Here is a 16693-nt window from a genome sequence, read left to right as displayed (position 1 = left end):
ACTCAGTGGGACAGTCAGCCTCGGAACCCGGGGCTGATGCACCCGTTGCTAACAGGCGTTTCCACACAACCCTGCCAGGTATTTAAACACAGAGAGGCCAAGGTTGCCCCACAGCCCATTGCCCAACAGGTGTTGCCCCTGGGTGTTCATGACCCACGAGCTCAGCACAACCGAGGGGCCACCGCCTTCCGCTCAGAACGCAGCTCACTGCCTGCCGGAGCTCTGCGTGGCTGATCTTTTGCTCGCTCGGGGCATTTCAAAAATTTGCTTAGGCCTGAGGTGGAGCCTCAGCAAATAGTGGGAAGGAAGAAAAAGAAGGAAGCCATGTCTCCATCACAGTTAGTTCATGAGCTGGGGTGGGGAGCGATGTCCTCTCTGAGACTCAGTCTCCTCAATTTGTAAAATAAGGATGTTAGATCGGAGCCCCTTTTCAGCTTTAGGTCTCTAAGACACGCTACATGGCCATTTGGCCATCCCTGTTAGGGAAAGGAATTAATCCTGCTTAAATAAAGCACTGCACAAAGTTCATGGAGGTTATCGTCTATGTTCTGATCTATGCTATTTTAGACAATGAAAATGTGAGTTTTTTGGGGAGTCTGGGGGCTCAGGCTTCCACCTCGATGTCAGCTGAAGTCATGATCTCAGGGTTGTGGGATGGAACCCTGGGTGGGACTCTGCACTCAGCTCCCAGGGGGCTTGAGAGTCTCTCCTTTTCCCTCTGCCCCTCCCCCACTTGTGTGTATACGCGTGTGTTCTCTCTCTCTCTCACTCTAAAAAAAAAAAAATGAATAAAACCTTTTTTAAAATGTGAGTTTTTCCCTGTGTTTCTTCACCCCTTTTAAACAGTGGCTATTCTTTTTTTTTTTCCTTTTTTTTTTTTTTTTAGATTTATTTATTTGAGAAAGAAGACAAGCAGACTCCCCGCTGAGCCACCCAGGCGCCCCACCCCTTTTAAAAAGTTTTAATTACAAAATATTTCTGGCATACAAAAAGGTATCAAGAAAATGGGGGGGTGGTGATATACATCAAAAACAGATATAGCAAAATGTTCATTGTGCTAAGTAATAGATACATGAGTGCTTACTGGACAATTCTTCCAACTTTTCTGTTTGAATTTTCATAATAAAATGTTGAGACAGGAAAAGCACTATGAATGACATCATGAATGCCCAAGCAACCCATACTTAGATAAGAAATGAAACAACCCAAATTTGGATATTCTGTCTCCTGGTCATTTCTTGATAGTTTTACTACAATATATATGATTATTTTGCGTGGTTTCTTAAATTTATATGCAAGTTTTCATACTGTGTATTTTCTTTTCCAGCTTTTTTTCACTCGGCATTTTAGTTGAAAGATTGATCTGTATGAAATACAGGATTCTGATTTATTCCTTCTTATTACTGTTTTGAGGTCCATTGTACGAACAAATGATGATGTAGTTATTGACTGGTCAGGATGCCAGACTCTATAGGTGTTTCCAATTTCTTTTTGTCATAAGCAGTGCTCTTATACCCATTCTTTACATGACTCCATGTCACCTGTATACATATGAAAGGTGTATAACATTCTGTATGGGAAAGAACTAGATCTCTGGAGCTTCAGCCATGGATGGATCCAGGTGTTCAAAGTATGTCATCAGGAACCTGACTGTTACCATGTCTAAGCACTGCCCTCTTCAACACTGGCTTCCTTCTCAGTGGTCTCTTCACATAGGGTGGCCCCTAGTGGCCCGGGGTTTATGCCCCGCCCGCTTGGCCGCCTCAATGGATGGAGGACACGCCTTTCTAGAAAGTTCCAGCAGTAGTCAGTGGACCAGCTGGTGACATGTATTTATCTGGAACAAATCAGACCAGGAGAACAGAATTTCCTATTGGCCAAAACTGGGTCATGGGCTCGTTGTGGTCGGTCTCAGAGCCAGATGGACGGATGGTAGGGAAGGGGCGATTCTCTAAAGAAAACTAGGGGAATTGTTACCACCCGAAGGAGAACTAGATGCTGGGCAGGCCACCACTAAGGTCCAGGACCTCATCAGCCCCTGCTACCCATGCATGTGTCATGCTGCGTGTGACTACACACCACGTCCCCTGTTCCACTGGGAGTCTCACCTTCCCAATAGCCACTTGTGTTACTGAACACTCACAGGCTGCCTATTTTTTTGTACCTAACAAGGGCAAGATTGATCAGGATAGGAATGGGTCCAGGCTTCTGGGAATACACGAAGGACAGTCATATGTTTTAATAGGGTGGATTTTATGGCACGTGAATTATATCTTCATAAAGTTACTTTTTTAAGGAAGACCATGGCATGAGTCCATTTATATGAAATTTAAAAAATGGGCAAAGCAGCAGGATAGTAGTTATCTTTGGGGGTTATTGGCCACAGGGCCCAGGAAGCCGCTGGCATGCTGCAAATGAGGTATATCTTCACCGGGGGGTTAGGATGTGATGTAACGTGTAAAACTCCAATCAGCTGCGTCTGCCTTAGATGTCATATGCCATAAAGCATGCAAGTCGTACTTCAGTGAAAAGTAACCCCCCCCCCGCCCCAAAGCCTGGGTGCTTTTAAGCGGAAAAGAAACCAGTCTACGGTAGTTCAGAGCACAGTTTTTCACTTAAGACCACTGGGTTCAAATCTCGTTCTACCACTTACCAGCTGTGACAAGTGAGTATTTGGAATAAATTACTTAACTTCTCTGTGCCTCAGTTTCTCCACCTGGAAAATGGGGCTGGCAATAGAACCCTTCCTTGACTGCTGCGAAATTGAATGAGTGGATCCTTGTACGCCCTCAGAATAGTGGTTGGCACATAGTGAGTACTCAGTAAATGTGACTTTTATCGTTATTGACATGGGCCGAGCATGGCGATGCTGCTGTGGATACAGAAAATACAATCCTATCATCCCATGGAGTGCATCGTCAGATGAAAGAGCAGTCAGAATGCAGAGGGAGGAGCCCTTTCAGGGCAGGAAGCCTGAAATGTATGAACCAGTAGGAGGATCTCCCAAATTCAGCCTGGGGTTGAGGTTCAGGGAAGTAGGAAACTGAATAGAAGGAAGAAGTGTGTGCAAAGGCACTGAGGTGAGGAGTGGTTCAGTTGGTCAGTGCACCTACCAGCAGAGTACACAGCAGATGAGGCCCATTGGCTGGGAGAGAAGAATCAGAAAGCTCTCTCCCAGCCACACCATGGAGTTGCAATTTTCTCCTGAAGCCAAAGGGGAGACGCTGAAGGATTTAGTGAAGAAGAGTCCTAGAGTAAGATCTACGTCTACCTCTTTTGAGAAAGATCATACCGGTCCCCCCTGGGGAATTCCTTGAGTGGGAGAAGGCTGGGGACAAGGAGGCTACTTGACCTGTTCCTGTATCTCAAGACAGATACTGCAATTTGCATGTTTACCATCTGTTTCCTCCCATATTTACTGCTGGTCTCCTCCAACTGGACCACAAGAATTCTGAAAGCAGGAAACCCGTCTTGTTCTTAGTCATCTCCTTGGTGTCTGGCAGAGCTGTGCTCTCTGAATTTGTTGAATGAATGCTGAGGGCACACCCCAGGTTTCTGTTCCCGGGAACACGCAGGGGTGCAGTGAGGGGCTGCTGCTGGACTTCAGACACCGGCCAGTGATGCAGCGAAGACGAGGGATGGGGGCGACTGCGTCAGGGCTCCAGCAGGCGTGGATGCAGAGAGGCAGGGACACGGGGCTCCCCTGAGCTTCTGGCTCAAGTGACGGGGGGAGCAGTGGCCCCACTTACTTCTGGGAGAGATGAGGACTTCAGTGTGGAACCCGAAATGTCTGGTACGGGTGTGTCCAAATGTTCCCGGAAAACTAGGGATCAGAGAGCATGCCTCTGAGGAGGACATGGGGTGATTTCAAACTCTTTGACCCCGGTAAAGCCCGGGTGCCCACTCCTCAGAGTGAACACTGGCCTTGGGGCTGGAGCAGGGGCCCTGAAATCTTGTGGTCCCCGGGGGAGGGAAGAGCAGGCTCAGGGCTGCAGCTCTTTACAAAGCGGCACAGAAATATTTCTTTTAACTCTGGCAGGATGACCCTGGTGCTCTCTGTACCAGACGCTGTGCTGAGCTCATCCCTCTCCTCCTTCCACCCTCCCAGTTACCCCGTGAGGGGTGATCACCGGTCTGGCCCGTCTGTGTGCTGACAGCCTCGCCTGGGCAATTTCGCTGCAGTCTCTTACCCTGGTGCTGGGTCCTCTGCAATCTAATCAATATCGTCAGTAACTTGTGTCAATTCCCCGCTCGAGGGGCGGGGCGCTCGGTTTCCTTAAGTTTCCCATCCCACGTGGAGGCATTCCAAGACTTGCCACAGGCCTCTGCAAGCCTGTTCTAACCATCCCAGCTGAAGGGGGGCGGAACGGATGGATCCCCGCTCTGTGTCCCATTATGCCTGATCATAGCACCTGTAATTCCCTAGGACATCTACCAGTTGACGTAGCCATTGCCCCCACTGCGCTATAGGTCCCCTGAGGACAAGGATCCCGTCTGGTGCATCCTGAATTCACTTAGCAAATGACTGGCCGTGGGCTCAGTAATGGTCACTGAGTGAGGGAATGAGCAGACACAGGAACAGGACTGAACTATGACTGTTACGGGGGGGAAAGATCTACCTCTAACTGCCCCACCATCAGCAATGTTGTGAATTCATAATGCATTCTTTTTATTGTCACCGTCTGAATTTAAATGTGGTCGTTTCTCTGACCCTTAGAGGTTTTCTACCCTAATATTAAATGACAATCTATTAGGGGCCCCTGGGTGGCTCAGTCATTGAGTGTACGACTTGATTTTGGCTTGGGTTGAGATTTCAGGGGCGTGGAATAGAGCCCTCTGCTCCCCCACCCCCGACTAGTGCACTCTCAAATAAATAAATAAATAAGCAAACATACTCCTTTTAAAAAACAAATGACAATCTATTAAACCACTTTATAGCCTGAGATTAAAGACTGCACAAGTCGTGTCAAGAGGAAGATCAAGAAAATGCCTGATATAACCAACCAACCTGAAAAGAAACCAAAATTTCATTTTCCCAAGCATGGAAGTTTATGCTGTCCAGTACCCTCCACAACCAAGAGCAAACCTGGTCACTAAATTAGTTTTATCTATCAACTTGTCCACTTTAACATCTCAGATGATTTCTAACACCAATAAAGGGCCCATCCTGATTTGCAAACTGCTTTGGAAAAACATCAGCCAGGGGTTGGGACGCCCTAGGGGGATGCTGCCTCAGCGACCCAGAAGGGCTGACCAACAAGTTCTGGGATGAGGGGCCCTCCAGCCAGAAAAGGAGCAGGAGACCACAGTGGCACTCAGGCCTCCTCCCTTGCACACCCAGGATGGGCCAGAAGAGCTCTTGCAGCCTCAGGCTCCGGAAGGGGGTTGGGGGGGGGGGGGGTCCTGCACTCTTGCAGGTGTTAGGTGTAGTTGCCTGTCAGTTAAAAGCAGAACTGGGTTGGAATCTCAGCCCTGTCTAGCTAATAATGATCTTACGCGATGCTTGCCAGCCTGCGGCCCCTCAGTAAAATGCAGAATGCCCCCGCCTGGCTCTGGGAAATATTAAGAGAAAGATATAGGGGCCTATCAAGTGCTTAGCACAAGGCATGGCACACGGGGACTCAATGAATGCCATCCAAAATCAGTTTCCCCAAGAATCTGGAGGCTGCAGGTCACTTAAGATGGTCCACCACCACAGTTCTCAACCCCAGTGCACTTTCCAATCAGCAGGGAGCCTTTGAAACGCTAATGCAACCCTTTTTACGCCTGCAGAATCAGAATCCCTGGGGGCAGGCCTAGGGATTGTTGAAAGCTCCCAGAAGATTCTGCTGTAGCTCAGAGTTGTGAGTCAGGCAAATGCTTATAACCAAACCTGCAAACCACAGTCAATCAAAGGTTATGTCCCCAGGCCCACCTTGCTTTTAGAATTGCAACACTCTTAAAATCCAAAACTTCTCGACCTTTCTAGTCTAACGAATACATCGCAATTGCTAAATTCTCAGAAAACCACCACTCTAGAAAAGTCGTAACAAAGCTCAAGTGTTTATTAAGAATTAAAAATACTGTAAATAAGCCATACAGTTCATTTCACAGTAAACTAAACAAACCTTTTTTTTCTCTTAATTTTCTTTTTTTTCTTTTTTTCTTCTTTTTTGAAAGGCAAGACAGCCATTAAAGAACAGTACAGCTTGAAGGGAAACAGCAAAAAACTACAGAAAATGCACATTCCTCCTCACTGACAGATGGGGGTCTGCTGGGACAGCAAACCTCTTCCTGGACATCATGAGAAAATAAAAACACGTGGCCTCCATTCTCCAGGGAGACAACTCATGCCTTTGTGGACTGCTCTCATCCCACATTTCCTGAAGGATTCCAAGGAGTCCCCTTTCCGGGATTCTAAACCAAATGTATTATCCGGGTACCCTACCGAGAGGTGTCCGCTGGCTGGCCAAGGGGGACTCTGAGGTGTTGTGGCTTTCACATTCAGAACCATCTGGATTCTTTGCATAGTTACCTTGGAGATCACAAGATGATTCAGGAATGGAAAAGGCACCCCACACCACGGGAGGCGGCCATCAAGTCAAGCAGCTGGTTCTTATCAGCTAAAAACCAAGGGGCTTGTCCCCCTCCCAAATCAGAGCTGACACTTGTAAGTTTTACCCAGTTTAAGTGGAAGACAAGAAGTGAGTGGCAGCTCATGAGAACTTCGGCCAGGAGTATTAAAAAAAAAAAAAAAAAAGTAAAATTAACTGTCCTTAAAGAGAATGAGAAAGAAAAGTGCCTCCTCCCCCCACTTTTTTAACTTGAAATCTGCCAGGCAGGCGAGGTTTTGTGAGGTCACACGTAATCTGCTTCTGCTAATCCCCAGTTGAAGCCTTTCTTCCCGGACACTAGAGCCATCCCTCCTAGAAGGCCCCTCTGACAAGCAGGGCCGGGCCTTGAGGAAACCAACCAAAAGCAGAAGCGGAGAACTTGAGAAACCAATGGTGTGTGGTAATAATCGTAAATAAATTAACTGGGCACAAAAATATAAAATGCCTTGGTGTTCGGGCGGCGGGGGGAGGCACTGCTTTTTAAGAGGGAACAAGAACCCGGGGGGTAGGGAGCGCGGGAGAAAACAACCCATTTTTTGGTCATGAGAAACTGGATTAACTCCGCACCCTGCACGTGCGTTCACTCAGACTTTTTCGTGAATCTTCTCCACTTTCAGGAACAACCTGTCCAGGTCATTCCTCAGGTCATCTAGCAAGCCCTTGGCGGATTCCAGGTTGTTCTCGTTGGTTTCTATTTTCACTGAGTACGCGACCAAACTGTCCACGGCAGTCCTGAGCATCCTCAAGTCCGACTCCACTTGGCTGACTGAGGCTTTGAGGTTGTCTAGAGAAGAGAGTCTGTCCAGGAAGTCCTGAGGCAAGGGGGCCGCCCGGGCCGGGTCCTGGCCCAGCAGCGTATGGACTTGCTCCTGCACCTTCTGGAGAGCCTCCACGGTGCTGGGGAGCTCGCCCACGCTTCTCTTCAGCTCCTCCACGTCGCTGTAGAGCGAGAGCTGGGCCTCGCCCAGGCTTCTCACCGTGCTGGCCAGGCCCCCCGCGTCGGCCTCCGAAGAAGGGCCCAGGCCGGCCACGTGCTCCTGCAGGGCGGCCAGGCGCCGCTCGTGCTCCTCGCTCTTGGCCAGCAGGGCCTCCAGGTTCTCGCTGTGGAGCGCAGAGGCCGTCTGCACGGCGTCCACGCCATCTTCCACGGTCTGGAGCCTGGAGTCCAATCCCTGACTCTTCTCCTGGAGCGCGGCTAAGGAGCCAGCGTGCTTGTAAACCCCATCTTCTTCTGGCCTGAGGGCCTCCGTTTCCAGGTGGCGCAGCTCTTCCTTGAGTCTCCTGATCTCCTCGGGAAGGCGGGAGGTGACCTCCTCGGACTGGAGAAGCTTCTCTGTGAGGGCCTGCAAGGTGAGGTGCTCCGAATTGGCCGCTTCCTTGAACTTCTGCTGCTCCTGCTTGAGGCTCACCAGCTCCTTGACCTCGGTGTAGACGTCAGACTCCAAGGTCTGGAGGGTGCTCCTCAGGGCCTCGATGTCCTTTTCTCTGGACTTCACAGAGACCTGTGTTTCCTTCACAGCTTCCTTCAAGGCTTTCAAATCCTGCTTGTACCCCTCGGAGTCTTCCAGAGAGGCAACCTTCGCCTTCACGTCATTGATCTCCTTCTGGCTCCTCTTCTGGACCTCGGTGAAGATGGCGATGTTGTCGTTGATGGACTTGGTGAGTTCCGTCAGCCTTTCCTCCACCGTGTTCTCCAGAGACGTGAAGTCCCGCTCCCGGGCATCCTTCACCACGTGGATGCCATCGGAGAGGTCTTTGAGAATCTCGTTCTGGAGCTTCTGCAGAACTTCACTGATCCGGTTGATCTCGCTCTCCCCCTGCTTCACAGCTTTCTCCGTGAGGTCTTGTTTATGCTGGGAGCTTCTCAAGATGGACTCAAAAGTCCCAAATGTGGCTTGAAGAGACTGCACCTGCAACCAAAATCCACATGTTAATTGCTGAGAAGAGCTGATGAGTTCCATGCAACACAGCTATATTTCCTTTTGTGTGGCCAGCTTCGGGTCCCTCTTCTGGAACAGAACAATAATGGTCCTTGGAGAACCTTCCCTCCACGCACATTCCATGTGGTTTGCGGGACCAACCTAAAGGCCCTTTCCAAGTGCTCCAGGGGTCTTCTCTCCTGAAGCCACAGTGATCAGCCCAGGGATGGGCCTAAGGCCAGTCAGTCAATTCCAAGACTACTGGTAAAGAAAACCTTTTTCTATTGGGATTGCTAGTTATAGGACGGGGAAAGCCTGGAGAGGCTCATACTGGCCCACGAAGAACGCCAGTCTACGAATTAAACCAGCACAGTGGGAAGCAAAACTAAGAGACGGCAAGATCAAGCTCTGAAGATACAACCTGCATCTCTGGGTACAGCTACACCTGAAGGAATCTGCTCTTGAACTTTTGGGCTTAAGACAATACATTTTCTCTCTCCCTCCCTGCATCCCTCTTTAAGCCAGTGAGGCTGAGTTTCTAGCTCCTGCAATTGAAAAGTCTCCCTTTCGCAGTAGAAAAGCTAAGACACATGGAGACACTGGACTGGGAGGCACAAGACAAGGTTCAGGTGTCTAGTTTGACACTTCTAGTGGGGCGGCCCTGACCAAATCACTGTCCTCACCTGAAAATATGACTTGGGCTAGATGTTCCCTTAGCACTCTCTGGCTTTGTGAGCACGTTATGCTCCTGTTTGCCAGGACCCACTCATCCTAAATAAATTCTCTGCTAACCAAGGTCTGACCTGGAACCTCTCCGGAGAACTGGTCTGATGTGCCGAGACTGACAGGCCGGGGACTACTGACACAGAGCCACCTGGAACACTTTCTTGCAAAAAAAAAAAAAAAAAAAATCTGAATCTCTCAAGCCTCCAGCTCTAACCACCCATTCACAGGAACATGCAAGAGAAAAACACCCAGCGAGGGCGCAATCGGCCAAACCCACGATGTGGAAAATCCTACACGACAAAAAGCCAGGACCTTCAAAAATTAAATGGCATTTTTAAAGAGGGAAGTCGGGGAAAATTACACATTAAAAGAAATTTAAGAGATTCACCAACCAAAGGTAATATGTGGCCTTATACATGGATCCTGATTCAAACAAAGCAACTGTAAAAGAGATATTTTTAAGGGGGTCCTCGGGAAATCTGATTTTGAACTAGGTATTAGATGAGAAGCAAGCCTTTCCGTTAACTTTGTTAGGTATAATATACTGTGTTTTGCCAAAGGGAAAGGGAAGAGAAGGAGCTCCTATTTGTTAGAAATAAATCTTGAAATACTTGGGATGACCTAATGTTCAGTGAAAATTAGATCCTGGCTCGATATCCACTGGGTCTGCCGGAGCCACACGGGCCCTCCAGAGGGCCTGCCCCACCCATGCCCGCTGAATCTCTCGACTCAGGACAGGCCATCCTCTCGGCCCAGGCTGCACACACCTGGGCTACTTCCCGACACCTAGAGCATCTGAGAGCAAGAGAGACCAAGGTGGGTACCCAGCGAAGGGTGGAAGAGAAGGCTTCAGAGACCCTGCTCTGACTCCAGCCCCAAGAGAGCAAAACAAAATGGGAGGGAAGAAGCGGCAATGGAATGAAACAAACAAGAATAGCAAAGAAAAAAAAAAAAAGAGCATTATTGAAAACGGGGCTCATTATACCGATCTCTTCTGTCTATGCCTAAATACTTGCATGGCAACAAGGCAAAAAATAAAATAGCATGGGCTCTGGAATCAGACTGGCTATGTTCGAATCTTGGCTTGGACCCTTCCTAGCTGTGGGATCCTGGGCGAGTTACTCAGCACGTCTGTGCTTTAGTTACCTCAGGAGCAGGACAGGAACAAAACAGTACCTGACTCTAGGTTCGTCGTGCGAGGATCAAGCTAGAGTGAAGATATCTACAGCTTCGGTTGTGCCTGACACATAGTGAATGATCAACGCACAGTGGCCATGGTCTTCACCATTGCTTAATCTTTCTTCTGGGAGTAGCTCAGGAGTCAGGAGATTCCAAGACCATCCTCAGCCCCACGCCAAAGGGGAAAAGCCACAGGAACAAGAACAGGACGGGCTCCGGTGCAGCCCCACCTAAAACCAGCTCAGGGAGCACAGACAAGTCACTCACTTTGCAGGTCCCAACTCCCCGTCTATTAACAAATAGTTTCTCAGGTCCCTTTCGGTTTCCAATAGTCTGTGATGTCAAGACAGATTAGAATGAGGTTTTCAGGGACTCTGGAATACTAGACAATTTCCCTGTTCAACTCAATATAACCTGACTCATAAAGGGTACTTTGAGAAGGTACCAGGGAGAACTCACCTCCAAAACTAGGCTGTTCAATCACAGCACCCGCCTGTTGTGCACAGCACTCAAAACAGAGGCATGGCCGGGTGAGCACAGTACCTGCAACGTGGCGGGCGTTCCTGCAGTGTTTTCTGAATGAAGCAGGAATTAATTAATTAATAGCACAAAGCCCAGTGAAGACTGAGCTAGTCCATTTCCCCCGGGATCCCTGTCACCCCCCCCCCCAACAGGGGCTGGCTCTTGGCAAATGGCGAGGAAGGGGACTAGATCAGAAATTATGGATGAAACCAAACACATCAACCCCCAACACTAGGAAAACAATACAGAGCTCGCCCCGCTACTGATGGTGCTGTGAGCTGTACATCTTTCCATGCAAAGACCTCATTATAACCAATATGCAACGGATGCATCTGTTCTGCCAACATATGTGGGGTGCCCACTAAATGGTGGGGCAGAACGTGAGAAAAATGATGGCTAGAACAGGATCCCTGCGCTCAGGGAGCTCATAGCACGAGGGGAGATAGTGGTGGCTGCCGTTCCACAGGGAACTTCCTGTATACCAAAAAATATGCAGAGTACTTTGTAATTATCTCATGAGTGGGGGGCTCCCACTGATTTCCAGTTTACCAATCAGGAAACTGCGAAATGGTCAGGCTGAGCACCAAAATCCCAGAACGTGTGAGGTCACCACCTGAGCTCTTAACCTCCAGTGATAAGCTCGAGCAGAAGCCTGTTCTACGTGCACTGAGTGTGTGGAGGAAATGGTGCCTACCCTCAGCAGCTCTGACTCCTGCAGAGTCAAGACAAGAAAACAAAGAAACACAACCAGAGAACTCACTCTTCCACAAACAACTGCTCATCTCATTCAACTGTCCCTCCTGGGCCTAAGCCTACCCCTCCCATCACTTTATGCCATCCTGGATCCGCCAGGGCCACATGGGCCCTTCCCGGCCTCTAACCAAACTGCCAGCATCTTCGGAAGCCCGTACCCACTGTGCCCACTGACCTTCCGTGGAAGGACAGGCCGGCTTCTCTGCCCAGGCTGCTGTCATTCAGCAGACCTGGGCCATTTCCCAACACTGGGACCATCTGCACAATGAGACCAGGCAAGCGGCCCGTGGCGTGCTTCAAGTCTCACTGCTTTGACTCCGACCCCAAGTCCCCCACTTAGGGGCTGTGTGTGACCTTGAACGAGTAATACAGCAGGCTCCAGGCCAGGCTGGCCCACCTGTGGAAAGTGCTAATGAATGGGTCCTGCCTCAGAGGGTGACTGGGAAGCACTTACTAGGATGCCTAGCCCATACTGAATATTAATTACAAATAATAATACTGTAAGTATAGGTTCCTGCTAAGAACCAAACCCCACCCTGCACCAAGCATCACAGAGTTAAAAGGGGGCTCAAGTTTAGGCAGTCAGAGGAGCCACCACTGCTCACTCTTCAAAGCAAAATCACTCATTTCCTGGCCTCCGCGGAGGAGCAGACAGAAGTCGCCACACACACTGTCAAATCTCAGTACTGTTCTGGGCACATTCTGAGTTCCACATCACTGGACCAGGCATTAATTGAATAGCTACTACACACCTCACATGCCATGGGCTAGATAATAAAATGAACAAAGGGCTAAGACTGTCCTAGGAGCTAACTGCAGTATGAATCCTAGCCCTGCCCCTTACTAGCTGGGTGACCTTGCATTTCCTTGGCCTTCTTGTGGCTCACTCTTCTCATCTGCGAAAGGGGCGGTCTACTCGGTCCACTCGTGCTCACCTCTTGGGGCTGCTGTGAGAGTCAACAGAGATGAGTGCACAATAAATCCGAGGCATCACATACAGCTTGATTACACTGCTAAATTAAAAAGAAAGGACACCGTTCCAACAGCATACAGCCGGGTGGATGCTTAAAAAACCTGGACAGAGCCCTCCCCTCGCTGTGTAGATAGGAAAACTCAGCCCCCAAATGGAAAGTAATGTACACAACAGCTTTGATAGAGAAGAGGTAGGAGCCGGGGAGGAGGGGATAGGGGAGAGGCAGGGGAGAAGCAGACACAGTAAAGCCCAGTTCCTTCAACTACTATTCAAGACCTCCCCCATCTGGGCCTCAACTTCAATCTCTCATCTCACTACTTCCTAAATGTTACTCTGCTCCAGGCTGGACAGCCGCTTGCTGTCCCTTCAACACACTCAAGACAGCGCCCCTGCCAGTGTCTGCACTCCTCTCAACAATTCCTGACTACCAGTGAGGCCTAAACTGGCACTTCCTGGCCCTTGGGACATGGGCCCAGGCAAACTCCACACCCTCTTTCCTCGGAACTCACATGGCAGTAACCCTCCACTAAAAACTCCTTACGTGCTGCTTTGCAAACATTATTTGTGCCTTTTTGCGCCTTGGTGCCACCCCTCAATGCGCCCCTCCCCACCCCGGCACAGTGCCAACATGCAACCATATCACTACCAGACTTCAGTGAACATTGTGACCGGTAACTGGCTGGATGGGAGGGAGGAAACGAGAGGCTAGTGGTTATACTCTAGCAGTACGTCTTCTGACTTGACATTCAGGATAGGCAAAGCAGCACCGCCTACTTCAGTCTCTCCGAAAAGTCACCTCCCTTGGCCTGCAGCATGGAGCAGGCTGACTCATTCCAGTTGCTCTGCCAGTCTTAAGAGGAAATTCCTAGTCCTGCATACTCCACAAAAGTCGACAGAAACTTGGCAGGGCAGGCAGCATGCTGGGAAAAGGAGGCAGCAGTTCCGGGCTCAGAAGTGGTGGCGGGATTTTTTGTTTCGATCATACAACCAGCTTTCATTGAGCAAAGACATTAGTGGAGGACAGGAGAGGAGGGACGAGAAGGGATGAGACTGAGGGAGATGCACTTGGTGTGTCAACACACAGGTGGGAACCTAAGAGGCTTTGTGGTGAAAGTCGGGTCCATCCATACCTGAGAGAGGCCTCAGTGGACCACCGAACTGGGCAGTGGCCTAGACATTCTCATGCAGTTTGCCACTCACCAGCTGGGGTCTTTATCAATTCACCCCATCTCTCTAAACCTCAATCTTCTCATCTGGAAAATGGAGTTCAAACTACTATTTCTCCCTCCCCACCAGGGTGGCTATGATGATTAGATAGTGAGTAAGCCCTCTTAACATCATGTAAAAGTGTCTGTGGTATTACTCACCAGTACCCTCTAATATTTGGGGGCCTTTCCTTTCCTCTGAAGCTGGTTTATGCTATTTCAAAGGCCCACATGGGGACACTGGTCCACAAGGGATCTGAAGATAGGTAATATTTCATTTGAACTTCGCCAGTGAGTATGACTACTTGCTTCTCCTTCCCCAGGATCGGGATTTATTAAAACCTGGCTCCGATGTCTCCCACGGGGAGAGCCCAGGTGTGGCCTTGCCCGAGGCGTCCAGGGATGCGCTGGCGTCCCTTCCAACCTCCTTTTCAGACAACTCTGCCCATTCAGCGGTTCCTAATCCAAAAAGAATGGGCTCCCCAGAGCCTGGCAGCTTCCTTACAGGTCACCGCTAATGCCTTGTGACAGGCCCTTGGCCCACCCTAGCCGGCTGGCCTGACCATCCTCCCGGCGGCCCATCCCTCGGGGCCCGATTCCTCCGCGGCCATTAACAAAGAGGGTCTGGGGACAGCTCGGGGACTGGGGGCCCGGAGACGGGGCATCCCTGGCCCGGACCGCGCGAGGAGGGCGCCCGGCTCCGGTCCCGGCCCCGGGGCCTGGGCAGAGCCTGCGCCCCGGCTGCGACGCGAGGGCCGCGGGTGGGGGGCCGGGGTACCCACCTTCTGCTCGACGCCCTGCAAGCCCTGGCCCAGCTCCTCCCTCTGCTGGGAGAAGTCCTGGTGGCCGCGCCGGACCTGCTGGACCTCCTCCAGGACGTGGTGGACACACCAGCCCGAGAAGGCAGCCGCCGCCACCAGGGCGAGGTAGAAGAGAAAGTTGAGCGCCCGGCCGAGCCTGCGCGAGCAGGACGCCGAGGACGAGGCGGCAGCGGCGGAGGAGGAGGAGGACTTGCCGCCGCGGTGGCCGCCCTTGCCGTGCGCCTGGTTCTGCGGATGCTGCGGCGGGTGCTGCTGCGGATGCGGCGCGGGAGGCGGCGGCTGCTGCGGCGCCGGCGGTGGCTTCTTCGCCACGTCATCCGCGCCGCCCGACGGGTGGGCGCCCTTCTCCGAGGGGCTCGCGGCGCCGTGGCCGCCCTTGGAGCCCCTTTGTTTGGCCGAGGGCATGGCGGGCGCGGCGGCGGGTGAGGCCGTGGACTGCGAGGCGAGCGAGCGGGGCACGCGGCCCGGGAAACTTCCTCGGGCTCCCCCGGGGCTGGGCGAGCGGCACGCGGGCGCTGCCGGCGTCGGAGCGGCCGAGAAAGAGCAGGCGGCGGGCGCGCGAGGAAGGAGGCCGGACGACGGAGGAAGGAGGAGGGGGCCTGCCTCCGCCGCCGCCGCCGCCGCCGCGGCGCCGACCCCGCCTCCCGGGAAGGGAGGCCGGGAGAGCGGAGCCGGGAGAGCCTGCCACGCACGCGGGGGCCGGCGCGGCCCCTCCCCCTGCCGCCTCGACCCCAAGGAGGGGGGCCGAGCGGGGGGCGGCGCCACGGGGGTCCACGCGGCGGGGGCGGGGGTGTCCCAGGCGGGTCTACGAGTCCGGGGGTGGGGGCGCAGAGGGGAGGGTGGTGGCTAAGCGCGGTCTGAGGCGGCCGGGTCCAGGAGGGGTTGTCCCAGCGGGGTCTACGGGGCCGAGGTGGCGAGGGGGGGCCGGGGGGTTAGGTCCCAGTGGGGTCCACGAGGCGTGGGGTGGGGGCGGGGGGAGTCGAGGGGAGGGTGGTGGCCGAGCGCGGCCTGAGGCAGCCGGGTCCGGGAGGAGGTTGTCCCCGCGGGGTCTACGGGGCCGAGGTGGCTGGGCGGGGCGGAAGGTTAGGTCCCAGCGGGGTCCACGAGGCCTGGGGTGGGAGGTGGTGGCCGAGCGCGGTCTGTGGCGGCCGGGATGGGGGGCGGGGTGTCCCAGCGGGGTCTACGGAGGCCGGGGCAGGCGAGTGAAGTGGCGGAGTGGGAGGGGACAGGAGGCGCCGAAATAGGGAGGGCTGTTCGCCTGGAACTACCGAGACGGGGGCCGGGAGTCGAGGTGGCCAAAGGGAGGGGCGCAGGGCTGGTTCGACGGGGGGCCGGGACTGGCGACTGAGCGGGGTCCACGAGGGCCCCAGGGATAGGCGGCTCAAGTGGGGGTGGCCAGGCGAGTCGGAGGGAGGAGATCTGGGGTAGAGCTTTTGCCTTGGCCCAAGTTCGAGTCCCCTCCCTTCGAACTGTTGAAAGAGAGAGGAAATGAAGGGGGGCGCCCAGGAGCCATGCCCCAGGGAGTGGGAGTAAGGAGGCGGGAACCGGGCCACGCCCCCCATCTTTTCTCCTGGGACTTGGGGAAACCCCGCCCTCCCATCCCACCCTCCCAGCCCGACCGAGTCGGGCCTTGACTCTTAACTGGGGTTTGAAGGCGGAGGCAGAATGAGCTGTCGGGAAACCAGCTGGCTCCGCGGAGGCATGTTGAGGGAGAGTTAGCAAAGATTCTTGGACTGCGGAAAGGCTATTCAAGGAAACACATTTATTGAGCATCCCCCTTTCCTGGTCAGTCCACTGTCGATGCTGTTTACTTTTTTTCCTGAAGCTCTTTAAACTCCCATTTTCTCTCTAGGAGTCGGGCAATCTGTCTGTATCCCCTACGAGGGACAGGCTCTATGCTGTGTGCTGGGAAACCTGGGGCGGCGCAAGGAGAGGGAGGCGGACTCGGGGTTGTCTCCCCTACTCCGGTAGAAGGAAATATAATAGAGCCAAGCTCTGCATT

The 16693-nt window shown here is 52.5% G+C and overlaps 1 protein-coding gene across 1 annotated transcript; it reads right to left on the bottom strand.

Annotated features, from left to right (window-relative positions):
* Window positions 1-6026: 6026 nt before the first annotated feature.
* CKAP4 (cytoskeleton associated protein 4) lies at window positions 6027-15411 on the bottom strand. The gene is made up of 2 exons (XM_046013961.1): window positions 14653-15411; window positions 6027-8503 (listed from the first exon to the last, which is right to left on the bottom strand). Exons 1-2 carry the CDS (start codon window positions 15094-15096, stop codon window positions 7178-7180), a joined length of 1770 nt encoding a protein of 589 aa, XP_045869917.1. The 5' UTR covers window positions 15097-15411; the 3' UTR covers window positions 6027-7177.
* Between the last annotated feature and the right edge of the window lie 1282 nt (window positions 15412-16693).

Source organism: Meles meles, chromosome 7 (genome assembly GCF_922984935.1).
Source record: "Meles meles chromosome 7, mMelMel3.1 paternal haplotype, whole genome shotgun sequence".
Classification (NCBI taxonomy): Eukaryota; Metazoa; Chordata; class Mammalia; order Carnivora; family Mustelidae; genus Meles; species Meles meles.
Note: the sequence above shows the minus strand (reverse complement) of the source record. Positions and strands in the feature narration are given on the sequence as shown.